Source organism: Colletotrichum orchidophilum, assembly GCF_001831195.1.
Source record: "Colletotrichum orchidophilum strain IMI 309357 chromosome Unknown Scaffold_102.1, whole genome shotgun sequence".
NCBI classification, from domain to species: domain Eukaryota; kingdom Fungi; phylum Ascomycota; class Sordariomycetes; order Glomerellales; family Glomerellaceae; genus Colletotrichum; species Colletotrichum orchidophilum.
Window position 1 is genome coordinate 1 of NW_019173058.1, and position 27,019 is coordinate 27,019.

The window sequence follows — 27,019 nt, forward strand, 5'->3', positions numbered from 1 at the left end:
CGTCATGTTTCGGGCAAGATGTACTAACATTACAGTTGCGTGAATATACTTTCATACTATGAGTCATACCACTAGGCTTGCAAGATCCCGAATCCAGCATGGCTTTGAGTGATACGTTATAGCTACGGCTTTGGCCCTGTCACGCTGGTTTTCTGCTGTTGCACGGTCTTGCGGCTTAAATTGGCTGACTTCTGCAGCTGTGAGGTTCAGCGAGAACGAGAACCAACATTCTCATCGGATCTTTGGGTGGAAATGCAAGCTGATATAAAACTTACCCACTCGATGTCTCGAGCGAGGAGCCTGGCCTACGGTGGTGGTATCGTCCGCTGCGTTTGGAACTTTGCTTTACAGGACTGCTACGCATCACAGGAAAGCTCAATGGAACGGTCCGGCCAGCCAAGTGAAACCCAGCACGCAAGATACCATTCAATTGGAACCGGTGCAAGCATTTTCATTGTCGAATAAGAGAAACGTTGCGCCTCGGAGATAGGTCTCGAAATGCGAAGGCGCAAGGCACGCGAGAATGGAACGACCAGCATAAGCACCTCACGTACTGAGTTTGCTGATTATTCTAGCCTACCCCTACAATCTGATGAGTTCGCCTACATTCTTCTCGCTATGAACGAACAAGGTTGATGGCAAGCACAATTCATCACCCCAGGAGACAGCATAGGATTCTGTGAGCCATCATCCAATCCCCTGCATCGGATCTTCGTCTCGTAACTTGACCCAGGGGATCGATCTTTTGGCCCTTCATACCTGGCTATACGAGCTTCCACCGGCAGCCGCATCAAAGTCCATCGCCTCCTGCAGCCCAACAATACTAAACAGCTTCCTCGGCGAGAAATCAGACTTCGTCCCGACCTCCCCTGTCGCCTTCAACCTCGTCAACGACTCGCGAATCGCCTCGTACGCCGGCGCGATGGCGGCAAACGGCACAATCATCATGCGGTACCCCAGCTTCTTGGCCTCGGCGGCCGTCCACGAGGGCGTCGCGCCGTGCTCGACCATGTTGAGCAGCACTGGCGTCGGCGCGAGGGCCTTACATGCCGTCTCGGCCTCCTCGGTCGACGTCACGCCCTCGAGGAACGCAACGTCCGCGCCAGCCTCGACGGCAGCCCGGAGCCTCGCCAGAGCCTCGTCGAAGCCGTGCGTCTGGATTGCGTCCGTCCGGGCGATGACCACGATATCGGAGCCGATTTTCCGCCGGGCAAGGGTGGCGGCTTTGATGCGGGAGATGAAGACGTCCGTGTCGACGACCTGTTTGCCTGTCAGGTGGCCGCAGCGCTTGGTCTGGACCTGGTCTTCGATGTGGAGGCCCGCGACGCCGCTGCGGGCGTACTGCGTCACAGTGCGGGCGACCATGTTGGGGCCGCCGTAGCCGGTGTCGGCGTCGGCGACGAGCGGGATTGAAGGGTCCAGGTTGGCGAGCATCTCGGCGTGGGAGCGCATATCGTCTAGAGTTACGAAGCCGAGGTCTGGGAGGCCTAGTTTGGAGGCTGATGTTCCTGCGCCGGTCTGGGGTTGATCGTGTTAGTGAAGGGGTGGGTTGGGTGTGGTTGTATGATTGTGTATTCGTGGGATGGGGACGGGTGTGAGAGTGAGAGACAGAAGGGGCTTTACCATGTAAAGACCGTCGAAGCCGACTTCGAGTGCGATCCTGGCGCTGAAGCCATCGTAGACGCCTGGCAGGAGAATCAAGTCGTCGGTTTCATTGAGGCGTTGCCTCAAATTTGTTGCCGCGGAGATCGGGGCCGAGGTGAGGTTGTTGCTTGACGACATTCTGGTGTGGTGGGCCTCATCAACTCTATTCGATCCAGTCTCTTTAACTTCAACTAATAGAGATAGGATCAGAACTAGTATGTCGATCAATTTCTGACATAGGACCTGTAAGAAAAGTTAAAAAGACAGAGACATGCAGAATATATTCAAAGTCCGAGGACGCACGCCAAGAGACGACACGGTTTATATCCGGGTTCTTTCATCGGACGTTGCCTCTTCATGACGCAACTGCCGTGGACGTAGCGTGGCTAGTATGCGTTGACTTATTCCCATCTCCACATTCCGGTGGCTCTCTCTCTCTCACCCTTTCTTCCGACCCCCGTTGAAATTAAGGGCCAACTCGGCATTCGGACATTTCGGGAGACGGCAACGGCACATGCGGGAAGAGTCTATTTCCACGACTGACCATTCAGAGAGCCTCACGTTCTGTGGCGAGGTGGGACTATTACGGCGTAACAACAGTGGGCCATGGTGAAGGATATCATTCCCGTCTTGTCTGCTGGGTTTTGCTGAATAATAGTAAAGAGACTCACTGTGTATTGTGTCCAGGAGAATTCCAAAGTCGCTTCGGTCTCGTTGCGGCAAGGTTGACAGTTGGGAGGAGGTCGGTGACGTGGATGGGGAATCGGATAGCCTTTGATCCACGGCGTGCTGCTAGGGGGAACGTGGGAATGAAAGGCGGTGGGATGGAGGCTGGAGAGCATGCAAATTTGTGACGTAGTGGTGTGCAACTGAGAGTATTTCACATGTTTAATGTAGACCTGGGAATCTCACCCGCTCTGCTGAATGTGGGACCTGGCCGTTTTGCCTACTGCCGAGTCCGGGATATGGTTGAGTATGCTAATAGATACTTGGTGGGTATTGCCTGTATCCATCTTCTGTCCTTTTTACTATTCCAAAAAGACCTCAATCATGGAAATTCGCATCTCAATAGCCAAATATTCTACAGTCAGCGCTATTCTATTGACAGAGGGGAGACCATCAACGGAACACCACGACCCCAGCGGTCCGTCCCCTCACGGAAGCGCATCAGCCGAGTCAAAAGTCTTCGTCCGATCACACGCTCGTCCATAGGTACAATGAATAAACTTTCTACAGCTCATGTAGCTCTTGAGTCCGAGCTTCACTGACGACTTGCTGTCCCCTCACTTTCGTTCTCACGTCACTTCGGTACATCCTTACCTCCCCCGACGTGGCAGCCGCAAGACATTGTAGAGTTTTGCATATGGTTGGCAATTCAAGCATTCGGACCCATTTTGACTTTGGAGCCTGGAACATTAGCAATGTTATTCCATCCAATCCACTCCGCGCCCTCATTATAACAGGATTCTATTTGCTCCAGTAGCAGCAGGTTGAAAGACCTGAACTCCCGAGGATACCGCCGGCAACCAACCTGGAAGCTAAGCTCGTAACCGGAACTCTCGCTTTTCGGCTCATCAATGTGGTGCGGTTTGCTTGTTTTGACCTTTGCCATGTGCTGCATGTGAGTGATGGATATAAATGTGTGTGTGTCTAGCAAAGGGAGGGGGGGGAGGAATATAAACCCTTGCCATGGACATGCTACATCCGTAAGAGACGCGGCGCTGGTTACCTTGACTCGATATATCAACATACAAGTTGCACACACGTCTAAACCCTTTGACTAACGATTCATATCTGCCCTGTACCCTCAGTTCGACACCTCTAAATCAGGACCGTCCCCCAGAGACACGGGGCCGCCAAGATGGGTAAAATCACTTCTATGAGCAAAGAAGAGGTCTCGGTCGACGCGGTCGAAAAGTGGTCACCCGCCGCGTCGGCATCGGCGTCGTCGCCTTCATCATCGCCACCGCGGCTCGACACGACGGACGAGGTCGCCATGGCAAGCCCCGAGTGGCGGGAGGCGGAGAAGCGGCTGGTGCGGAAGCTGGACGTGACGCTCATGCCGGTGATTTGGACGCTGTACATGTTCAACTACCTCGACAGGACCAGTCTCGCGTACGTCACCTCTTTTCTGGGACTTTGCTCTGGATAGCGAGGATGGGTGTTTGTTCGCAGTAGCACGAGACAAATTGTGAAGGCTGACTGACGGGGGTGCTCTGGCGATTACAGGCAGGCCAAATTGAATAAACTTGAGGCTGACCTCGGGCTCAAGGGGGAGCAATTTAACACGGCCGTGGCGATATTCAACGTCGGGTGAGTCTCTGAAACTTTTGCTCCCTCTCTGGTATAGTTGTCTGGCTTGGTCACTGACCCTTTTCCACTTGGCTCATAGGTACATGGTTGCCCAGTTGCCATCCAACATGCTCATCACCCGCGTGCGTCCGAGTCTATACCTCCCGTTCTGCGTGCTCTTGTGGTCGTGTGTATCGGCGTCGACGGCCGCGGCAAAGAGCTTTTCGAGCCTCGTCGCCATCAGAGTGATACTGGGCGTTGTCGAAGCACCGTTCTTCCCTGGGGTGAGTAACACACGCATGCTTCTCTGCCCCTTTTGCTCCCTGTACTCTCCGCATTCCTTCCGACTAGGACAAGTTTGTTTGGACGCGTCTGACCCTTTCCTCTCCGACCCCCGATAACAGATCTTCTTCGTCCTCTCCTGCTGGTACACCCAAAAAGAAATTGCCTTCCGCACGGCGATCCTGTACTCGGGCATGCTCGTTGCGACGGCCTTTTCGGGGCTCATTGCCGCCGCCGTCTTTGCGCACCTCGACGGCGCCCGCGGGCTCTCGGGCTGGCAGTGGCTCTTCATCATCGAGGGCGGGGGAAGCTTCGCGTCCGCATTCTCGGCGCTGGCGTTTTTGCCGGATTACGTCGGTTCCCGGACGGGCTTGTGCTCGTGGCTCCTGTCGGAGAGGGAGCTGCAGGTCGCGGCGCAGCGGATGGCGGCCGATAGGGTCTCTGTGCCCGAGGAGGAGAAGTCGAGCGTTTGGAGGGGGTTGGGGCTTGCTGTTAAGGATACGAGGACGTGGGTTTTTGTGAGTTTTTTTTCTCTTCTGCTCCTCCTTTTCTCTTCGCCCCCTCTTTTTTCCCTCGCTGTTTCTTGAAGAGGCTGCTTCCCTTAAAATGGGTAGTGTAGGAGGAACACGTTGAACTGACATGGATGGGCCGACAGGTCTGCATGATGGCTTTCTACCTCTCCTCCCACGGCCTCACCAGCTTCTTCCCGACGATCGTCAAGGGCTTCCGCCTAGGCTCCAACACCACCACCTTAATCCTCACCGCGCCGCCGTACCTCCTCGCCGCCGCCGTCTCCCTAGCCGTGGCCATCTCATCGGACCGCCGCGCTGACCGGGGCTTGCATATCGTCGGCCCCATGTGCGTAGCCATGGTGGGCTTCGTCATCTCGGCGGCGACGACGAACCGGCCCGCGCGGTACTTTGCCAGCTTCTTGTATCTGCCGGGCGCGTTCGCGTCGACGGGGCTCATCTTCAGCTGGGTTGCGAGCGTGGCGAGCGAGGCGCCCGAGAAGAGGGCCACGGCGACGTCCATTGTGTGTCTGCTTGCGCAGGTTGGGAATATTTGGAGCCCGTACTTTTTCCGGCCGGCGGATAATCCGCGATACCTGCTTGCTTTCCTGCTGATGATGATGTTTTCAGCGATGTGCATCGGGACGGTGTTTTGGATGAGGTGGTCGCTTGGGAGGGCGAATCGGAGAATGGTGGAGGAGGCTGAGGAGACCGGGAGAAGAGTGAGGTTGTATATCCTCTGACGAGAAGGAGGATACGGGACAGACAGTTCGATTTCGGAGTCTACGATATTGATTACGCACGCAGAACACCATCACTTGATGTATGACTTGACGAAGCTTATAGAAAATGAATCGTATGAGGTTTGATGAAGCCTAGTATTGAAGCAAAGTCCACATCGTGGCCTTTGAAGATTCTTAAGCGTACTTCAGCGCCAGGTAGTTCTCGTAGCAGCGCTGCCGATGTTGTCTTCATTCTCTCAGTACACGAGAATCTGGGATCCAACTACTCTTCTCAGGTTCCATTGTGTCTTTATAGAGGCCCTTCAAGAAAAGGTTTCGCCTCCACTTGGAGAGCTTGCTTCGCATAGAATCTGTAGGATGAGTGCAGACACCGTACTATTGTACACCGTCAGAGAAGATCATGACTCTGCTAGACTCTGCCGCGAAAGTAGGTCAAGCTCTGGGGTCTCAGTGTTGACTTGAGGTCTGCTGGCGCCAACAGAATGAGAACCTTATGACACGTGATGAGGGGTGACCGTCACAGGGCGCACCTCAAGTAGAGGCCAGACGTCTCAACTGCTTCCTTGGCATGTGGTCAAACGTGTCAAACGGACAGCTGCTGGCACGATGAGAACATATGTCGGTTCGATGTCGAGGTAGCATTCCTGAGACTTTCGCAACTCTAAACACAAAAGACGAAAGAGCAGAAAAAGAAAGACCACAGTACACAAAGAGCCTCGAACACGATGGTCGCTGCGCACTGCGCATATTGGCGCGGTTGCGTGCTCCAGAATCTTGTTAGTTATAGTCATTGGTTGAGAGACAGACCGCCTTGCACGAGCCGGGGTTCCCGAGCAGATGGGTGCTGCAAGCCTGCAAGGTCCTGCATCTGTCTTCTTTCAAACGCGTCCCCACCAGACAGGAACAAAAGGGACGCCGGCTCGAGTCGGTGTAGACTGCAGGACCCCAAAGAGGAGGTGAAAGAGACTCGAATCGACGGTTTCCGTTTCTGGTTGGCAAGGGAGGACCCGAGAGCTTGAGATAGGCCGCCATGCGCGTCCCTGGAGAGAGAGTGAGGGAGAGTCGTTCTAGCCAAATTGGGGAGAGATGTGGATTGAATGGATGGATGCACTTAGGCGATTTATGCAGAGAAATGCAATGCCAGGGGGGTCAACTCACCAGTCACCTCCAGCTAGGTGGCACCTGGAGGTGGGACTCCGAATCCGGCGACGGGATGGGGAGGCGGGAGGGAAAAAGTAAGACGACAAGAGCCCACCAAGTCTGATATTGCGTCAATTTTGGGAGAATGAAGCACTGGAACAATGTGTCAAGCGGCTGCAAAGGCGATCCCTGGGTTGAAAGGGTATTTCCGCAGGTAAATGCCGGCTCAATGGCATGGCTGGATTATCTAAGGTACCTTAGTGATTGCTGTTGCTGGACAGATTATGTCCGTAGAAAGCGGCGGGCGGTGATGTAATGTCCAATTCGGCTAAGCAGGGCTGATAAGAGCCAGGGGAAATGATTAAAGGGCGGAATTGCTAAAAGGCTGGACGAATTATGTAACGCCCCGCGATAAGGGACGACATCGGCGGGCGGGCGCCCTTGTGCTGGGGCGGGGAGGTACCTGCCTCCATGGAACCATGCCCGGTGCTTGGTGAATGATGGCAGCTCCCGCTTGGGCGGCGAGAGTTTCTCCTCGAGGCACCCTCATAACGGGGGGCCCGTTGACCCCGTCGCTGGCTAATCAGCGCCCGACCTTTCCCCAAAGGGTCCAATGACAAGCTCTCCAAAAAAAATTTGCCCTGCCCAACCCAAAAACTGCAGCTAGCTGTGACCCGGTGGGCCTCTTCCATGGCTTTACTTGACGTTGGATACCTGGGACTGGGACTTGGACGGGGTGGAAGTGGAAGTGGAAGTGGTGGAGGTGGAGGAAAGGCCCCGTTTGCTCTGCTCTGTGTGACTCCGTGTGCCGGCGCTCGTGCTTCCTATTTTTCTACCCGATCTCCTCCCACCGCTTCCCATTCTTTTTATTCCCTTTCCTCCCCCAGATCCAGATATCCTGCTGCATCGTGCATCACACTCGTCACAGAATACACCCAGCCATCATCCCTCCAGCACCTCGCCTCGAGCACTTCACTATCCTCTTCTACTGATTGACCACTTGCAAGCTGCCCTTATGAACGGGCGTCCTTCAGTCTTCACCTCTCAGGTATGCCAACGATGTTCCTTTCTCTTTCTCTCTCACATATCTAAGCCCGCCGGCGTCTTTCTCACATTGGTCGGTCTGAGCTCACGGTCTTCGTGATACCTCTCGACCCCGCTGTCAAACTTTGTCTCAAGCTGGTGCCCATAGCCCAATTGAGTGTCGAACGTGCTTGCACTGAAGACGCATTGCTTCCTCATTCATTTAATATTGCTAAGTTTCGGTTGCTGACTCGCTATCGTTAGGATTATCTCTCAGGTTAGCATAATACCCTCGATTGACTCACCGCCCCTCTCCAAGCAGCACGCCAGACTGACTATGTTTTCTACCCCCCAAATAGACCACTTGTGGAAGGCTGCCAGCCCCTAAAGTGTCTATCCAACCCACAAGCAACTTCCTCTACAACTCCTCTACCTAGACCTCAGCCAACATGTTCTCCCGATTGGCTACCTTCACCAAGCCCGCGGCTAAGGGTGCCGCCGGGTTGAGCTCCGGCCTCCGAGTTCAGACCCGATTCCTCTCCGACCAGGCCGCTGGTAGCAAGGGCCGCAAGATGCCCTTCACGCAGACCCGTGCCACCAACCCCGTCGCCAACCTCGACGCCACCTTGACCATCCGAGTATGTCATCGCCAAGATATCTACCTCCCCCGTGACGCAGAAGAGGCTGCTAACAGTACCTCTAGGATGGCCCCGTCTTCTCAGGCCGAGCCTTTGGCGCAAACTCCAACATCTCCGGCGAGGCTGTCTTCACCACCTCCCTGGTCGGCTACCCCGAGTCGATGACCGACCCCTCCTACCGCGGCCAGATTCTGGTCTTCACTCAACCCCTGATCGGCAACTACGGTGTTCCCTCTAACCAGCGTGATGAGTGGAACCTTCTCAAATACTTTGAGTCCCCTCACATCCAGTGCGCCGGTGTCGTCGTAGCCGACGTTGCCACCCAGTACAGCCATTGGACCGCCGTTGAGAGCTTGGGCAACTGGTGCGCCCGTGAGGGTGTCCCGGCCATCTCGGGCGTCGACACTCGTGAGATCGTCACCTACCTCCGTGAGCAGGGTTCCTCCCTCGCTAGGATCACCATTGGTGACGAGTACGATGCCGACGAGGACGAGAGCTTCATCGATCCTGGCGCCATCAACCTGGTCAAGCGCGTCAGCACCAAGGCTCCCTTCGTCGTTGAGTCCCCTGGTGCTCGCTTCCACGTTGCCCTGATCGACTGCGGTGTAAAGGAGAACATCCTCCGCAGCTTGGTCAGCCGTGGCGCCTCCGTTACCGTCTTCCCCTACAACTACCCCATTCACAAGGTTGCCAGCAACTTCGACGGTGTCTTCATCTCCAACGGCCCCGGTGACCCGACTCACTGCCAGGAGACCATCTACAACCTGGGCCGTCTCATGGAGACCTCCCCCGTCCCCATCATGGGAATTTGCCTCGGCCACCAGCTCCTCGCCCTGGCCGTCGGTGCCCGCACCATCAAGCTCAAGTACGGCAACCGTGCCCACAACATTCCCGCCCTCGACTTGACCACCGGCCAGTGCCACATCACCAGCCAGAACCACGGTTACGCCGTCGACTCATCCACCCTCCCCAGCGACTTCAAGGAATACTTTGTTAACCTCAACGACGGTTCCAACGAGGGCATGATGCACAAGACCCGCCCCATCTTCTCCACCCAGTTCCACCCCGAGGCCAAGGGCGGCCCGATGGACAGCTCCTACCTCTTTGACAAGTACCTCGAGAACGTCCAGATGTTCAAGGACAACGAGAAGATCTTCAAGGACAACCGCCCCACCCAGCTCATGCTGGACATCCTCAGCAGGGAGCGCGTCGGTGTCGAGCCCACCACCCTCGCCGCGGCCGCTTAAATGTGTCCGTGGTGGATGGTGTGAATGAGGTAACAGTGTCCTGGTGCAAAATGGGGTTTCTGGTTTTGCTTCGTAGTTATGGGTGTCGCGGCAGATGATTTTGGGTCTCTTTGGATCTTGGGCATACACATCATCAGGAGGGATTTGATGGTTCCCCGTTTTTATTCCACAGTTCTATAGCAGCTCTCAGAAAGCTGCTTTCCTAAATTGATACTCCAAAAGTTCATGATTTGGAAACTTCTCAGTCAACCCCAGTATCTTCTTGTGTGACTTAATGTTGAACAAGCAGCTGCCAATGACCAGGATAACGGCGAAGGCAGGTACCAGGTCAGGTGGGAAGGTGGCCGCAACAACGGGGAAGGGAGAGGCGATCAGCAGGGCAGGCAAGGCCATCGTGCGAGCCGGAAAGAAAGAAGCGATTGCAATAGCGTTGACCTGTCCAGTCAGTGCCTCGATGGATGTCGTTAAGTCCAGTCCACCCATCGCCACAAGCAACGTCAACGTCGCTCTGCCACATACATCCACAGGCATCAAAAGCACAGCTGTACTTTTGCCCTTTTTGGTTTTATTTGGTTCTCGCTTTCTTGGCGTCGGATCTCATCACATCGTATCCGTATCGTCAACCCTAGAGGTTGATATTCAACCACAGGACGGCGCTTCAACATATATCGTCATGGAGAACTTAATCGACGATGACAAGACCAGGATCCCGATCAACTTTCTGTTGAATGAACAAGCTATTGAAGACGGGGAACCGGCCAGGAAACATGCACAGCCCATGCAACATGCCACTCACGATACGCAGTCGGCATCAGTCTCTCAGCAGGACCAGTCACTGCCGGACATACACCCGCAACAGGAGATCTCTACAGGCTACAGACAAATGGATGATGCATCTCATCAGCAACCGCAACCGCCTCCCCGATCCGAGCATGGTTCGCGGTATCTGCAGAACGTCTGCCCACCCCCTCAGCAAATGTCTCGCCAGTATGGAGATGTTCCTCCTACACGCTGCTCACCGCCGCTTCTCCACGCTCAGCCTCATCTGCCGTCTCTGAATAACCCATCAGCACCTTTGCCCCAGACGCTATCGTCGGCATTCCTTCCTGGATCGCCCTCAGGACCTATATTCCAACCTACCCCGACCAGGTCGCTAAATCAAACATCGACTTCGTCGCAAGCGGGCTCCTTCAAGGGGTCGGGTCTACCGCTTGCACAGTCCTCATCGAGTAAAGGTGCTGACCATGTCCGCTCTGTGAAACCCTGGAACACAGATGACAAGGGAGACCAATCGCGGGTCATCTCAAAGCAACCTGAGCAACAATATCTGCCCAGGCGAGTCTCCGAGTCTACAGGTGGGCACCCTACACAAAGAGGGGTATCCGACTTCCAGAACTTCATTGTAGGCATCGGTGGTTGTACTTCGAGTGGTAAATCAGCTCTTGCTGCACACCTCCGCCATGCATTTCAACGCACGGCGGGAGCTGGTAATAAGGTCTTTGTAATTTCGCAAGACGCCTACATCCTTCCGTCTGAAAATTGTCACAAAGTTAAGTTGAAAAGTGGAAAGTCTGTTCCATGCAGAGAAGACTTCCGTTCGGTCAACTGGGTAGACCTACTCAAAAAGGTCAATGACTTAAAAGCAGGCATCTCGAATCCCGAATTGGACGGCCAAAATACAGCGAATTTCCCTCTCCAAAAAAAAGGTTCAGACGTCACAAAGTTGAGTAGCAACAGGCGAAGGTATTTCTTGGAGTCCCACTTAAGAGGCTTGGAGACAAGCTGGCTGGCACACTTTTATGCGAAGCCATTCCATGCACCTCCAGAGCGATTGAAAGTAACATTCTTGCGGGCACAGCTAATACTGGTCGAAGGATCACTCATGAGCGCGGAGTGCCCTGAAGACTCAGCGTATCAATCGCCAGGATTTCTCAGTGATGAACAGCGAGCAGCATAGGAAGCTTTGAGAAAATCGTTGGACCTCAACTTGTGCATCCGGCTCACCGATGGTGTAGCAAGAGAGAGGACACTGGCTCGATCTGGGAACCACGGCCAAGACGGAGATGCTTCAAAGGAGTCCGGAGAAAACTGGATGAATGAGGAATATTTTGACGATGTCGCCTGGTAAGTGCATGTTCTGGTTATGTAATTTTGCACGTTGTGATTCTGATTTTCTTAGGCCGGCCTTTCTCAAATACCACTGCAATGAGATTAAAGAACGTCCATACAAGTCCCCACTGCCTTCCGACCCTGGAAAATCATTGACATACATGGACCTGTTGGGATGGGCCATCAGTGAGATTTCTGGGGAAAATCGACGCCTTGGTATGGAAAGAGCAGTGCAGTCCCGGCAACCCGGGAAGGGTTTTCGATTAATCATGCCCATGCCTATGGATAGACATGCATCAAACCAGTCCTGACTATCGCACGGCTTCCCCATCCCCTTTGGTCTTCTTTTGGCTACTCTCATGGAGAATATCGTCTGGAATCGCCGTGGTCGAAGACGGGTAAATTTTACAAAGGGGATGGAAGACCGGAGAAGCTGAAGACGAAGGAAAATGAGTTGGAGGCCAGAAATAGACAGGCTCGTAGGAAGGGAGGTCAATCGGAAGAGAGACAGAGAGAGAGACACACACACAGAGAGAGAGAGAGAGAGAGGGGGGGGGGGCAGAAGAAACATAGCATGATAAATCGCGTAGAACTGGTACTCGCTCTGCCTAGGGGTCTGGGCATCTTGTGCTAGAACTTACACGAGAGCCACGGCTGTCAAAATGCATTTGCAGTATTATCATTCATGGAATCTTCATACCAGCTGAATGTACTATCGACTATAACCCTTTGAAAAGGACGAGACTGAAAACGACCGGGCTCGACTAAAACGAAATCAGATTCGCGCTTCAAGTGCTTCAAGGACCGCTTTCCATGAGTGCTCGGCTCGACGCCAAATCTCCTTCTTGAACTTGTATCGCGTCAAATCGAAAGGAGACACAACCGGCGGCGGCCGAGAAATGCAGTGCTTCACCTGTTCTTCAACAAGAAGGAGGAGGGGGGTTGGGAAGCGTGGAGATCCCTCAAGGCAAAAAGTAAGGAGGGGGTGATTACAACACGGGGCGACATCGCGTCCTTTACATCTGCAGTATTTTGATGATTGGAATGATCCTTACTCATCGTAGCTGCGCGGCAACACAGCAATGCGGTATTTCTTGCGGAGCGTCAATATAGATTGCCTCTGAATCGGAAAGATTCATCCGGCCAAACATCAAGAGCATCAAACAGCCAATCATAGTTCAAGAGCTTCTTTAATTAGCTAGCTACTCCCATTGAACAGAGATCAAGTTCCCTGAAGATCAAGAAGAAGAAGATGAAAAAAAGAAGCCCTCCGTGTCTCACTGGCAGGCATTGTGGTATCGCAACGTGGGTGCCCACGTCTCTCTATGAATCAACCGTGAAGAAAAGGAAAAAAAAAAGATTTACAATCCAGACCCATCTATTTTTGTTTCGTCTTCCGCCCACGGCAGCTTGGGATGTTGGGCAGACTAGATGCGCATGAAAGGGATCGTCGGCGGTGACCAAATACTTCTCGTTCCTCTTGATCACCAAGGTTTTCCCTTTGACTTTGGGAGACGAGAACAATTTCCTTTCCCATTGTTGTCATTGTGAAAAACGATTTTCTCGAATTATTCGTTCAATCTCATCAATAGCCTCTGCGACATTTGCCGGTGGATCGGGCCTTCGCCCCGAAAGTGTCGCCTGCCGAATGTCCGATATCGCTTCAGGTTCATCTTGTCCTGCCTTGCTATGGATGTGCTCCGTATGTCTCATTGCTGGAGGTGACGACGGTGTCCCCGGTGTAAGCGGCACCAAAGGCGAAGAATACCCGGGTTGGTTTGGAATTACCAACGGGGGCGTCAGAGGGCGAGTACGCGCGGGACAAAAGCACACACCATCATTGGAGACGTTGTTGCAGTATGGAAAATGGTCCGTTACTTGGTTTTGCCCGTCGTTGGGATTATCGACACGCCATCGGCAGGTGCAGTAGTGTCTTTCGAAAAGATTGGGGCATCCGGGCCAATGGATTTGCCGTCGATTAATCTCTAGACCACCATGCGCAGCAGAAACCATTTGGTTACTTGGAAGAGATGGATCGGGCTCCTAATGCCAGCTGCCACGATCGTCAGAACGGAAACGGCGGCCGCTGTCGGGACGAGGGCCAAAGTTTCCGCGGTCGCCCTGGCGGTAGGGACCGCTCTCGTTGATACCTGGCAGATATCTGTCGCTGACCATCCGGGGGCCTCGACGGCCGTTACCACTACGCCTTCCGCCACGCGCTGAAGGAGGCGGCCCCCTCGGCGGGGGTCCCCCGCCAGCCATCTGTCGGCGCCGCTCAGCTTCTCTATGCGGAGGTCGGATGCCGACAAAGTTCTCGTGACCGCGGTCGACAAACTTATCTCCCTCTTCAAAGATATAGCGGTTGATCTCAGTCTCTGGGCCCATATCTCGGTCAATGTCTTTAGTGTAGTAAGACCGCATGTTCCGCAGTCGTCTACTGACGAGATCGTCTGAGACGGCCTGATAGGAAACCGAAGGATGAGCTCGCGTAGTTTGCACAGGACCTCCGGGAAAGTTTTCGATCAATCGTGGAGGTCTCGGACCAGGCCCACGCTGCGAGTCTCCTCTGGGACCTAAGGGAGCACCTTCAAATCCTCGACCGCCACGAGGGCCGAGAGGAATGGCGTTGACATCCTTAACTGCGGGTCCAGGAGGTGTATTTCTGACTGGCTCGGGAGCAGATAGAGCCGGTGCCGGGCCGTTGCCAGCGACCAGGCGGGCGGTGACATATCCATCATCCTCTGTGTCGTACCGCACCGCCCACCGAGCGCTTCTGTTGGATTTCCCTGCAGCCTCTTCCTCCTGGATCCAATCCCTCACCCTCTCTGGTGGCACAAAGTCAACCGACAGCGGCTTGCGGTTACTTTCGTCTGGCCAAGTGACGTCATGCAAAGCGTTGCGGACACGCGAGGCCAGTGTCGTCGTCCTGAACACAGCAAATGCATGAGACTTAATAGAATCGAGGTAGACATCTTCGATATCATCCGAGTTCGGCTCGGCGCCAGAAGGAGTCGCCAACTCAACCAGCCGGTCATGAACCATGGATTCCTTGAGTGGTCTCATTAGGTTCTTGATGTAGAGAGCTCTGGTGGCAGGGTGGATAGCTGGCTGCACCGTTCTTTCGTACTCCATGGCACCATTGTCGTCTGTTGGCGCAATGTCATGCCGCCCTTGTTTAGTGACCGGACCGTCTTCCGGGTGCTCCTCATCATGGACGGATGCCTGGCGGTGGCCATGGTCGGCCGCTGAGCCTGCGTCCACCTTTCCGTTGAGTTCATCCCGAGGCGTCACCATTTCCGTGTCTTCTTCGGCGATTGCTTTTGTCGTTGTCGGCTGATCCTGTTCGATAGAGTGGCCCTCATTGAGTTCTTCAATGTTTTTCAACGTGTTCTTTGCATCCTCTGCGACATCTTCAAGAAGACTGCTACCCCCCTCCAGACTCTCCTTCAAAGTGTCCTTCACAACTTCCTTGGCCTGGTTTATGATACCAGCGAAACCGGCCGGCTCTGGGCTTGGTGCATTGTCGGTATTGCCTGCCTCGATGCGATCCTGGTCTGCCTTGATGCGCTTGCGAGAAATCGACTCAGACGATTCGGCAGGACTCTGAGATCGGCGCTTTCGTTTCTGCGCGTCTTGCGCTATCTCGGCGGGGCCAGGAGGCGTAGGGTTCGCGGCGGCGATTGATTCTGGAACTTTCGTCTTCGTATCTTCGTTGCCCGGCTCGACTACTGATTGCTCCGGGATGGGCCGTGTGCTTGTTACAACTGCTTCAGCAGATGTGATCTCGGAATCGGCGACGGCGACATCTTCAGTGGTGGTGTCGATGGGGGCAGGGTCGGCAAGTGCTTCTAAAGACTCTGCGGGTTGGGGCTCGGGCTCTGGAGAGGCTTCCTCCTCCTGAACCTCTTCCTCAGCGGCCTCGTCGTTGCTGGTGAGTCGATCAACAAGCTCCTGCTTGAGACCTGCGGTGGCGAGTCCTCTGCGTTTCAACTCGGCCTTGAGTTGAACGACGGTTTGCTTGCTCCAATTCATGATGAATAATTGCTGGCTCGGCGCAAAAGCTGTCGCATAGCTAGGCTACTCGTAGTAATATTTCTTTTGCGAGCGTGTGTCTTGCACAAGGTACTCGGCCTTGTTAAGGTGATTTTTGCGTGATGGGAAAAGGTGATGTTGGCCAATTCAGGTTGTAGTTGGAGGACACGACGTGATGAGCCTAGGCAAGGAAGGCGCTTGATTGCTCTGAAAGTCTGAAGCGCGTCGTCGCGACCTGAAAAATTGCCCCGTCATGCAAACCAGAGCCTCTCCACTGTAAGCAGGCACGCTAAGAAAGCAGGGAAGTCACTAGTGCAGGGGTTTCTTCGCACCTTCAGTGATCGATCCCGTCTGCGTAGATGTCATTTCTGCCAGTGGACCCATAAGTTCTCGCTAGGCCGGTTATCTGCCGGGAGATCAGTCACGTGGGCTGCAACCAAAATTTACTGGACGACACAAGAGAAGAGAGAGGGGCGCACGGGCTGGCATACCTACGTGCCTACTTACTTATCCGTACAGCTCGCTGGGCAATACCTTGAGCGCCTGCAGGAAGCGCGGCTTTTGTCTTAATTCTTATTGTCTCACCGCGTCGCCAGCGACTTTAAACAGAGGACACCAACGGCTTTTTTTTTCCTTTGGGGTCGCCGCATTCGTCGCAGACAATGCAATAGGAACTTGCTGCCTTCCTCGATACTCACGATCAATGCGACCTGAGGACGCCGCGACCTCCTTGCTTCCTGCGTGTTCGCGAAGTCACTGCAAGTAGGTAGTCAAAATAGAAGTTTCGAGATGAAGAAACAATGAGGATTGACTCGTCAAAGAGATGCATTTTCGCAGCTGCTATCTTTACACAGCACCTTCGTGAAATGACAAAAAGCGCGGAACTCCCACAGCGCCAGCGACTTTTGAACCTCATCCAGCCTCAATTCTCGCCACCAAATTGGCAAGCTGCCATTGATTTTCCATTTACAATCAGTTCAGTCAACATCAACATATTCTTTTGACATGATTCGACAATCTTCGGGATCCGTGGGGAGTACCTCGCCGGCGCATACTCCGCAAATCAACAGACCAGTCGGTCCCAGTCGTCTGAGCGCAACACCACTCACCGAAACTCCGCCGACGAGTACTAGCGCTGGCAGAGACGGCACACCGGCATCAGACAAAATATTGTCTGGCCGCGTGAAGAAGACACCACGCAAAGTTGCCAAGAGAAAGGAAGATGTCTTGAACGAGAAGGAGAAAGAAGAGGAGAGTCGGCAGCTGGACGAGATGGACGAGGAAAGGAAATTATTCCCAGGCAGTGACAGCTGGACAGACGAAGAGCTCAGACTCTTTCAGATTTTATACATGAGGCAGTACAGTCCTCTACTGCCATCCCACTGGGACATGGACTTTCGAGGCATTCCCATCCCGGATGTTCTCTTTGCAAGCTCTGATGCGCACCCGCCCATCATCAACTCGAGATGTGGGAATGACTTCAAGGGTGAGGTCCCAGGTTCAGATTTGAAAGAGATTGACGGCTAACATCATGAAGCGACAAGAGCACTTGCTCGTCTCATCGAGCTGACGGCGCATGTGCGAGGCTTCTGCCAGACACGTCAGAGACATAGAGCACGAGCTCTAATTGAAAGGGAACTCCATGAATATGCCAAATGGGCCGAACAAGATGGGGGATATGACAGCCTCGAGTATTTGCCGAATCTCATCATCGACATGGTGGACACCAGCAAGTCGCTTCAGGCCATTGAGGAGCACATGCAATTGCGTCTCAAAGCTGCTGCCGCTACTCATCGCTCTCACTGGAGGAAAGATAAGGTCGATTCTGCCAACAGCGAACAAAAGAGTGCCGGATACCGAACTGACGACGAGGACGAAGATGCCGACCCAGAGGACAATAGAGTTGTCCTTGTACCCGACAAGTATCTGACGCCGTCACCACAAAAGTCGCAGGCATTGCGCCCTTCGACCCCTCCACGCGACGGGATCGGTCACGAAGATGACCGGAAGCACGAAGCTTCGGGCAGGAAGCTCATCAGTCCAGCGAGGCAATTATCGGCTGGGCAGGAAGAACAGTACAGCCGTCGACCGCCGGTGCTATATGGGCTTTTCATTGTCAATACGTCTGTTATGGTGCTTACCATTGACTCGGCGAAAGAAGGGGAAGAAGCCTACGTTAGTTATCAAGTCGAGGTTGGCTTCAGCAAAAATTACCAGGCAGTTTGGAATGCCATCACCATTGCTATAGTGGTTTGCCTCGCAAGAGACGCGATGATGGACATGAAGGATTACTTCAACTCGTCATTCATAAACGGGGACAGCGACCCTGACGCTTGATACGACGAAATGATAGGATGAGGCTACCAGAGGCTAGCACGGCCATTTGCAGGCCTTGGTCTCTTTTTCTTTTCTTTTATTAATGACTCGTATGACGGATACTTGTTTGGAATGCGTATACCCCCTTCGTGTTTACTGGTGGGCGAAATACAGATACTCGTTTAGATGATAATTACACAAGCTTGCCGAGCTACCTACCATTTATTATGTCGAAGGACAATGGGTCGGTCACCTAACGCGTGCTTCCTTACTTTTTTCCAGAAGATCCCGCAGGCTCAGCTGAACAGATGGCATGATGTGAAAGACACCGGGATGACATTTCAGAATAAGACGATTGGCTAATAACTGTCGGGAGATGGACGCGAGCCTCGGTATGCCCCTCATTTGGAACAATTTTTCTGGGCACTGTGGGAAAAAAAAAAGTGCCCCAACCCATGAGATTTTCCAATCCTTTATCACCGAACAAGATCCGCGCAGCTTGGTCGGATCCGGCAATAATTTCGTCTTGGTTGATGCCCGCTCGACGTCTCACAGTTGAATCCAGATGCAATCTACAATAACAAAAGACTGCAGCAGCTCGGCGTTATCATCTCGGAGCCGTAGACTGTTGGAAGGATCGGTCACCGAGAGCGAGGCGAGGGGGGATGAAAAGCACAATGCCGTTGTGGGTTGCATTGTTGTTTGTTGACTTATCATCGATCATCTGGTCTTGCCCGGTCCTATCACCGAGGGAGGACCCTGACAGAACTCGGGATTACGTATTTTCTCGCATGAGGGAGAAGAAAAAAGCAGGAGGCGTTTTTGGGTATGGGGGAACTGGCATGACCCCCGATTGCCTCATTCGTCACCGCCTTTCAAGGACCCTGTCAGCTTATTCATGTGGATTATTACTGGACGGGGTGCTCACCAGATACTCGGACCCGAACTCCGGTTGTGTGCCCACCTGCTAATACAGTTTTGATGGACCGTGGTCGTTGCCTTTTGGAGTCCTTGTGTCGTGTTCTTTCCATCTTCTTCTTTCGGTACCGAGAAGGAACAGGACGTGTGTAATGTGTTATACCGTGTGGAGGTTTGATAGGCTATGAGCCGAAGTTGAACGTAATGCTCGGATCCTCCATTTCCTTTGTCATATCGGGGAAACTGAAATTTCGCATCCTCTTTGCTCCAGCCTCCAGGTCGATTTTCTTTCACCTGCGCTAGTGGTGGCGGAAGGGTGTAAGTCGCATCCCCCGAGGCCTTACTCGACAAGACTTACCAGGCTTACTGCATCTCGCTGTATTCGTACGTCCGCTCTTTGTCGGAGAGCCGTCCTCATAGGGTGTGTTGCATTGCATCGTTGGGGGGCGGCTGGCTTACCTATTCGACAGCTGGGGGGACAGCCCTGTTTCGATTCCAGAGTACTGGGGGAGACACGCACACAACCACACAACCGAGTCCCCGACATAGGTACCTTGCCTGGCTGCCTGGGTAGATACAGCCGTATCCGTACAAGCACATACACAAGAACACAAGGGCGAGTGTTCTGGAAACTGGAACCGGAGACCGAGCTGGCGGGCAGAAGATGGCCCCTGGGGTCGCCTCGCCTTGGGTTGCCCCCACCCCTTCGAGGTGCTGCATCTCGCTTCGGCCGGCGGAAGAGTGCCGGTGATGTGAGAGATGATGCAGCTGTATGATGCTGGGACCTGGTTCGGCGCAACCTCACGAGGTTTCCAGACACACCTATTCGTACGCCGCACAATGGTGATGCTTTCAGCTGCCATACCCCGTACCGCCCTTCCGTATAGGTGAGATAGGATTATTTGCATTCTTCTTACACGAGCAGCGCTGACGCTTCCAACGTTCGTTGTCAGCACATTGCAGTATCAGTCGTTGAAGCATGTCCTGAAATAGGACAGGGAAATGACCTGATAGAACGGACTGATTGACTGACTGGTGCTACCGTCTACCTCACAAACACGCGCGTGTCAGTCGAACTGTCGAACCAATGCTGCGCTTGGCAGGGCAGTCACACTCGGCTTTAAGGTTGCCGCAACAAATTCTTCGTCCTTTCCGTCCGCGGGGTGTACGACAAGAGCACCCCTCCAAGGGTTTGGCGCAGCATTGACATGGAGACGGCTAATGTTCGTCAGACGTGCCGATTGATCCATTCCAGAGTCAAGCAAATCAGAGTGTGTCCACTGTCCAGTGTCGGCCAAACGGAGTCGCAGCGGACCGGCGTCTTCCCCCCAGTACCCAGCATCCAGCACCAGCACGGTGCACCCAGCAGGGAAGTCTGGGCGACGCCAACCGGGAGAGGCTAATCACGCCGTACTGTTCGGGACTAGGCCTGGTTTTTGGGAACTTATCGTCTCATAGAGACCCTGCCTGTCGCTATCATGATCCAGATGTTTGGTGACTGGTGTGGACTCTGGAGGATCTTGGTTGTGTGTATCGGTCTGGATCTGCTTTCGTCAAAGGATTGGGAGAGAGAAAGATAGTATAGCCAGATATCGAAACAGTATTCGGGAAAGAGAGGTACCTCGCCTCGTGGCAGCAGGCAAAGTGACGGAACAGCCCCAAAGAAAACTCTCCTGTCATAAGGTGCGCGTGGACCGTAAAGTTGATGATACCCAAACAAAATTAGTCCCTCCGTGGACCACGGGAGGGAGAAAAAAAAAAAGTCTCTACTGTGTAAGGCCCGAGTGCCATCAATGCCGCGATGTTGGACGCAGCAAGGTGGATGTGGTGGACTCTGGTCCGGCGGGTGGATTTGCAGCCCCCCTGTCACCCTGGTCGTTGTGCCTTAGCGATATTCTTCCTCGCAACCAATCAGCGACGATCTGTTGTAATCCGTGACCTCTCAGGGCAGATTACCCAACACCTGGGCTCCGATTTTCCCCCATTTGTCGTCCGTCACTCGTCATTGGGGAGCGGGAGAGAAGGCCCAGACGCGGACGCAGCAGCTTAGTCGCAGGCAGGAGCCGTAGCGTGGGCTGTCCAGTCTGCTCTCGTGATTTTCTGCCACCACCTCACGCACTTCCAGCGCCGCGGTTCCTCTCGTCCCTCACATCATCGCCGCCCTACTGCTGTAACTGGCACACACACCTGTCACTTGTGGCCTCGACTAAGGTAGACCAACACCTGCCCCTGTTCGAGATCAATACAGGTTCACTACACTTCCAGTCTTCCAGTGTTCCATAATTCCGGCTGCTTCAACCTCCCAAGCCCCCTTTCCCAGGCCTAACGGTTCCCCCCAAAGCCCACCGAACACACTCGCCGTCACACCTCTCACCGCCCGGTGAACTCTCTAGAGGAGCCCACTGCCTTTCCCGTCGACGAGGGTGTCTTACATGTCTGTCAACGCCAGCAACGCCTGTTGTTTTCTCCTCAGCATGCACTCGAAATTACCATCTTTACCCTCCTAGGCTTCCGTACGCTCTGGCTCTCTCTCTTTTTCACCTCTTGTGCAACCCTCACACCTCCCCTTCTTGGTCGAGCAAAGAGAAACCGACCCCTGGCCTAGGGAGCACACTGTGTACCCCCGTAAGAGGCATCGAAAGCTACCTACAGAGAGACCTCTGTTGCCTTTGATCAACGGTGGCGACCCTCTGGTGCTTGCTCCTTCCCCCGGCCTCCGATTCCGCCTTCTTGCTCCGTCAGCCGGTCTCCCACAGCCACTTCTTGACCTTGTCGTCTGCTCGTGGACGGGGCAATTCCATTCCCTGACCCTCTCCTCCTCCGGACTGCCGACCGTCGAACCACCTTTGCGCCGTGGTGGGGTTGTCTAAGTTTGACTCGGGCCCTACTTCTTCCCTTCTCCTTTACACGCCATACGACCGCCTCGCCGCTAGTTATCTCCTTGTTGCTCCGAAACCGTTCCCTCCTTCTGGGCCAAGTATTGTCTGCCTGCCTTACGAAGTCTTCTAATCAACGTACTCGATACCCCTTTTCGTACTCTTGAAGGTCCTCTTACACTCCGCCTCGACTATCACACGTCTTCTGCTGCTCTCAACACAACCTCACGGGCAGTACATCGCATCTCGACCAGCACACCGTTCTCCACGAATGGCTATGGCCGATGGCATTTCGTCGGCGGCACAGGGGCCCGCGAAGCAGCCCCCATCGACCATCCGAACCGCTCTCCCATCTCGACGCATGTCCCCGAAGGCCCGCGAAGGAGGGCAGTACGGTGCCGTGGAGCAGGCGAGAGGCCCCAGTCCAGTAGGCCGAGGCGACAGCCTCGAGGGGCCGGCGACCCTGCGGCCGAATTCTCGACGTAGTCCGTCGAGCGACGCCACGTCAAGATCACAGGCCAGGAGTCCGATCTCAGTATCCAGTGATGGCTCCCCGAAGGACGTGAGATCAGAACCGAGACCCAGTCCGGCACTGTCAACCGCGACAACGGCTTCTTCAGGCCAGACTGGTCAAGTCTGCAGGTAAGAGGACGACGGGCTTATTCTCATCCCACTTTGGACCGGTTGCTGATCAGTTACAGTAATTGTGGTACAACACGAACGCCTTTGTGGAGAAGATCTCCCCAGGGAACGACGATATGCAACGCTTGCGGCCTATATCAGAAGGCGAGAAATGCTTCACGTCCAACTAATCTCAAGAAACCCCCGCATCTGGTTGCTGCGGCACCGAGAACGGCTCCGCCAAAGATCGCCCCAGCGCCAGGTCCAGGGCCGAAATATCTCAGCGCTCCAGCTCCGACGTATGTTACCGAGGAACAGGCGCCGTCAGGCACCTGTCCAGGTGGCGGAAAGTGTAACGGGACCGGCGGTGCGGAAGGCTGCAGTGGTTGTCCTGCGTACAACAACCGCGTATCAAAATCCGCCCATTTGAACGTTCAGGGGCAAGGTTGTGGCGGCGGCGGCGGCTCTTCTAGCCAATCTCAAGGTGAGCCGATGGCTGTGGACGATCCTGTCGCTCCTGTCGACATCGCCGCGCTGCAAATTCAGCAAGCACAAAACCCGAACCACACCGTCGTGATTGCCTGCCAAAACTGCGGCACTACCATCACCCCACTATGGAGACGTGATGAAAGTGGCCACACGATCTGTAATGCCTGCGGTACGTGCCATCTTTTTCTGGATAAATCTTCATTGTGCTAAATAATCAGGTCTGTACTACAAACTTCACGGAGTTCACCGCCCTGTGACCATGAAGAAGTCTATCATCAAGAGACGGAAACGAGTCATCCCATCTTCGTTCGGTGGCGAGTGGACGGAAGAGATGCTTGAGGGTTCGGAGTCGCAGAGTGTGGTACCAGAGGGAAGCCCGGAAAGGGGTACGATGAACGAAGATGGATCCATCAATCTCGGCTTTCGACGTCGGGAAGAAAATCCCGCCACGATGCTTCCAGATCCCCTTATGCGTCCAAATCGGCAAGGCTCGCCGCTGCCATCGCACGACTTGGCTGCGTATCAATCTTCTAGTTCTCGAATTTCGAACCCCTATTCAGGATCGCTCAACGACGATAATCGCCTTGCTCCAATCACATCTCTCGCCGCCATGGGAGAACGTCAACCTTCTCTATCACCCGGTTCTTTCTTGTCTTCGTCGAGGAAAAGGTCGCTGTCTGCGGAAGGAAACCCGTCTGGAGATGGTGGACCTGATACGTCGAAACGCCTGTCATCGATCAAGTCAATCCTCAATCCAACAACTGCAGACGACAGTCCGGCATATCATTCGGGTAGCGATGATGCCGCGGAACATTACGCACGATCTGCCATGTCGCCGGCCGCTTCCGCACCGAGCCCAGGATCCTACTCGAACGCTCACATGACCCCTCTTCCGTCTCCTGGACCGAGCAGTCAGACAAGCAATCCGGGATACAGGCCAGAAAACGAGAGAGTCAAGGCAGAGAAGAGGGCAGCACTGATTCGGGAAGCTGAACGGATGAGGGAGATGTTAGCAGCGAAGGAGAAGGAACTAGCGGAGATGGGCAACTAATGAACGTACCATGACGATACAAACGAACCAAAGGATCATCGGACACTGAGTTTATCGGGGATAACAAGGGCACACACGTCATGGCTTGGAGTTCCTTTTGAATTTTGCAAAGCGGCAGACTGGGCCGTCTTTCCGTCACCGAAAGGGTTGAGGTTTTCGACGTTTGGTTTCACCAGGGCGAACGAGAAAAACAAAAACGGGCAGGGTCGGGCCATAAACAAAATTGGAGAGGATGGTTGTTTTTGGGCCATTTTGGCGCCCACTCCACAAAATGGCATCTTGCTTTGCGGGTGTTATTTCCGGCTCACAACACGGGCGTTTCTTCCTCTACAACAACCGAATGAGATGGTAAACGGAAATCGCGTGCCAAAGGGGGCGCGCCAGAGGGGGGCCGCCAGAGGGAGATGAACTTTACCAAGGCAATGGGAGTTTTTTTCGGTTTTTTCGGTTTTTTTTTTTTTTCGTTGGGAACGGAAGTATTTTCAAAGGGGGTGTGTTATATTGAGATACCGAATCACTCGTAAGGTGGTTATCAGGAGAAAGAGGCTGGAAGACAACGAGTTTTATCAACGGGACAAAAACTGGCATGGTAGGCGTCTTTGGATGCTTGTGGGTGTAGCCCTTTTTAACCGGGAGTCTGCGTGTCGAATATCAAAAGCTGAAGCAATGTAGTTTGCTCGCAGGTTTAGTTGCTTACAATCGCAGCCCAGTAATGGGTTCGCCCCCCCCCCCCCTTTTACACAAAGTCTACAGGATAATTTCCGTGTCCTTGAGCAGACTCTTTCCCGAGGCATCACGCAAACTTAAGACAATTTGCAGAGTACTTCTTGAGGGCATAAATCAGGTCTGTTACGACTAGCCATTGCGGATCCCAAATAATACCCTACTTTTCCCGGCCTCCCTTTTTCCTTACACCATCTAAGAAAAGTCATACAAGGTGCCATTAGATCGGGCACAGTCTTCCGTCATACAGTCAAAACGCAATGAAGCTTGTGCTCTTTCCCTACAACACACACCAACGTTCATGCTCTGCCGTCGTGAATACACACAATATACAGCCTGCCCGGTGGGGTCAAACATCATAACGGAGCTTCTTGTCGAAAATCTTCACACTGTCGTCCCTATCCCGTCGCTTTGCTTCTCGTTCTTTCTTCTCTATCCATTCTCATGGACGAAGCCGAGGGCCTGCTGTCGTAATCGTTTGCGCGACGTCGAGTTCCCACTCTCTTTTCAGTATCTTGTGTTTCGAAAGAAAAAAAGCCTCAGCAAATCCGGTTCATTGTCTTGTTTCGCGAATTGTACAACGGGGGAAAGAATCCGTGCCATTTGCCCTCTTCCAACGGTTTCAATGTTGGGAGAGTGAAAAAGGCATCCGAGATGAGAGAATTTGGTTTCTTTGTGTGGTTGAAAAGGGGCAGCTAGCTTACACCTGCTCTGCGCCCCAGCCGCCGTCGGCTTCGCGCATGTTGGCTGGCGGCTCGATCTGGGGGATAAACTCGAGGACGACGTAGGCAACGCCAATGAGGCCAACAATGGAGCCGGCAATGATCTTGAAGACACCGTCGGAGAGAAGGATGGAGCCGATGAAGACGTAGACTAGGAGCGAGAAGGCTGCATTAGAACCAGTGTAGTTGAATTGCGAAACGATCGATAGGGCTTTTGAGACTTACAGACACCACGGCCGACGAAAGAGAAGAGGAAAGAGGCGTAACGGGAGACTTGGGGAGGGATTTGGAACTCTGGAACTTTGTTAGAGGAGCTTCGGAGGTGTAGGCTTTGTTGTCAAATACCGAGCAGGGCGGTGCCTAACCAAGTCGTATTAGCACTGTCACTTTGAAGAAAGCAGCATATGCAAGCTTCAGGAGGGTGTGAAAGCTTACAGAGACCGAAGATGATTACGTAGGCGCCGACAATGATGCCTTGGCTATACAGATAGAGTTGTCAGTACAGAGTCTTTCAAGTGCTCTGCTACCTCACGTCTACTTCGTTGCGACGGAAGAGGTTCGTCTGCCGCACATTGAATCCGTGCGCGCGCGCAAACCGAGGTTGTGGACAGGGGAGGTTCGTCGGGGGACCCGGTACGACGTACAAGTTGAAGTTGAAGAATTGAGCAATGCCGCCCAGGACCATGATGGTCGCGGTGGCCAAGTTGACGATACGGCTGATGGTAGAGAACGCTTTGTTAGCTATATGCGCATGCGCTGGACAGCTACCAGGTAGCTACCGCATCGCAGGGACCAGGGACCACATACAAGGCGTCGGAGAGCTCCATTTTGACGGATTGTAGATTGCGGTACTGTCCGGACTAGACGAAAATTCGATGTCGGAGGACGAGCGACGTAGATGAGAGAAGAAGAAGAGAAGAAGCTGACGTGGATGGAGCGGCGAGGCAGCTGGATATCGCAGGTTTGGGAGAAAGAGGTGTTGTGTTGGGGGTGTGGGTGTGAAGAAGCAAGGTGGGTGGGTGCAAGGTGTGACGTTCGGACAAGAGGCTGACGAGTCAAGGTCCGTAACTGTCTGGCTCCTGAAGCTCCTGGCAGATAGAAGGAGGGCGCAGGTGGATACCTGATGGAGCAGGTATCTCTACCCGGCACTTGTACGCGCAGCAAGCGCAAAGCATAGGTTCCTCAAGGTCTCCGCAACTATGTACCTAGCACCAGCCACACCCCCAGCCTCTTTTCTAAGGGAGGTCAGGGATTTGACACGGACTTGGCAGGAACGAGCCAGAGCTCTTTTGACCGCCTTCCTGGCTTGGATAACATGGGTGGATGAATATTTGCTGTGCGGATTGGTTGATTGCCAACTGATCAAGGTGAGAGTGCAGCTGATGAGAGAACTCTCGTACCGTTAGCTTCCTGACAGTCTCATCCATGATCTGACTTCAAGAAGTTTGCGACGACCAATTATTGTTCTCGCTTATCTCATCTCACTTTAAAATGTAATTGGAGATCATCAAACCTTTTCTCATTCATTCGTACTACAAAAACGCGTGGTTGATGGTCTGGTCATGTTGGTCTTTCGAGCTTCAGTGCCCAGGCAAGGCCATGTCGGCCGAATGCCCGGGCGGGCTTATTTCGCTGGCATCGTGA

General features: G+C 53.7%; 9 protein-coding genes across 9 annotated transcripts; 5 read left to right on the forward strand and 4 right to left on the reverse strand.

Annotated features, from left to right (window-relative positions):
• Positions 1–753: 753 nt before the first annotated feature.
• CORC01_10345 (uncharacterized protein) lies at positions 754–1,782 on the reverse strand (the record flags this gene model as incomplete). Its single annotated transcript, XM_022621973.1, has 2 exons — positions 754–1,518; positions 1,624–1,782. The coding sequence occupies 2 exons, from the start codon at positions 1,780–1,782 to the stop codon at positions 754–756; spliced, it is 924 nt and encodes a 307-aa protein (XP_022471461.1).
• Positions 1,783–3,505: 1,723 nt separating this feature from the next.
• On the forward strand, positions 3,506–5,470 carry CORC01_10346 (major facilitator superfamily transporter; the record flags this gene model as incomplete). The annotated part of the gene is made up of 5 exons (XM_022621974.1): positions 3,506–3,759; positions 3,874–3,957; positions 4,037–4,220; positions 4,341–4,736; positions 4,874–5,470. 5 exons carry the CDS (start codon positions 3,506–3,508, stop codon positions 5,468–5,470), a joined length of 1,515 nt encoding a protein of 504 aa, XP_022471462.1.
• A 2,612-nt stretch (positions 5,471–8,082) lies between these two features.
• Positions 8,083–9,518, forward strand: CORC01_10347 (carbamoyl-phosphate synthase; the record flags this gene model as incomplete). The annotated part of the gene is made up of 2 exons (XM_022621975.1): positions 8,083–8,271; positions 8,337–9,518. The coding sequence occupies 2 exons, from the start codon at positions 8,083–8,085 to the stop codon at positions 9,516–9,518; spliced, it is 1,371 nt and encodes a 456-aa protein (XP_022471463.1).
• Positions 9,519–9,813: 295 nt separating this feature from the next.
• Positions 9,814–10,751, forward strand: CORC01_10348 (uncharacterized protein; the record flags this gene model as incomplete). Its single annotated transcript, XM_022621976.1, has 2 exons — positions 9,814–10,505; positions 10,589–10,751. The coding sequence occupies 2 exons, from the start codon at positions 9,814–9,816 to the stop codon at positions 10,749–10,751; spliced, it is 855 nt and encodes a 284-aa protein (XP_022471464.1).
• A 2,418-nt stretch (positions 10,752–13,169) lies between these two features.
• Positions 13,170–13,640, reverse strand: CORC01_10349 (uncharacterized protein; the record flags this gene model as incomplete). The annotated part of the gene is made up of 2 exons (XM_022621977.1): positions 13,170–13,222; positions 13,253–13,640. 2 exons carry the CDS (start codon positions 13,638–13,640, stop codon positions 13,170–13,172), a joined length of 441 nt encoding a protein of 146 aa, XP_022471465.1.
• Positions 13,641–13,670: 30 nt separating this feature from the next.
• On the reverse strand, positions 13,671–15,659 carry CORC01_10350 (SAP domain-containing protein; the record flags this gene model as incomplete). Its single annotated transcript, XM_022621978.1, has 1 exon — positions 13,671–15,659. One exon carries the CDS (start codon positions 15,657–15,659, stop codon positions 13,671–13,673), a length of 1,989 nt encoding a protein of 662 aa, XP_022471466.1.
• A 1,005-nt stretch (positions 15,660–16,664) lies between these two features.
• Positions 16,665–17,996, forward strand: CORC01_10351 (uncharacterized protein; the record flags this gene model as incomplete). The annotated part of the gene is made up of 2 exons (XM_022621979.1): positions 16,665–17,145; positions 17,197–17,996. The coding sequence occupies 2 exons, from the start codon at positions 16,665–16,667 to the stop codon at positions 17,994–17,996; spliced, it is 1,281 nt and encodes a 426-aa protein (XP_022471467.1).
• Positions 17,997–22,040: 4,044 nt separating this feature from the next.
• On the forward strand, positions 22,041–23,930 carry CORC01_10352 (GATA zinc finger; the record flags this gene model as incomplete). The annotated part of the gene is made up of 3 exons (XM_022621980.1): positions 22,041–22,411; positions 22,471–23,048; positions 23,098–23,930. The coding sequence occupies 3 exons, from the start codon at positions 22,041–22,043 to the stop codon at positions 23,928–23,930; spliced, it is 1,782 nt and encodes a 593-aa protein (XP_022471468.1).
• A 1,423-nt stretch (positions 23,931–25,353) lies between these two features.
• Positions 25,354–26,202, reverse strand: CORC01_10353 (COPI associated protein; the record flags this gene model as incomplete). Its single annotated transcript, XM_022621981.1, has 6 exons — positions 25,354–25,541; positions 25,601–25,669; positions 25,721–25,735; positions 25,811–25,854; positions 26,020–26,091; positions 26,183–26,202. The coding sequence occupies 6 exons, from the start codon at positions 26,200–26,202 to the stop codon at positions 25,354–25,356; spliced, it is 408 nt and encodes a 135-aa protein (XP_022471469.1).
• Between the last annotated feature and the right edge of the window lie 817 nt (positions 26,203–27,019).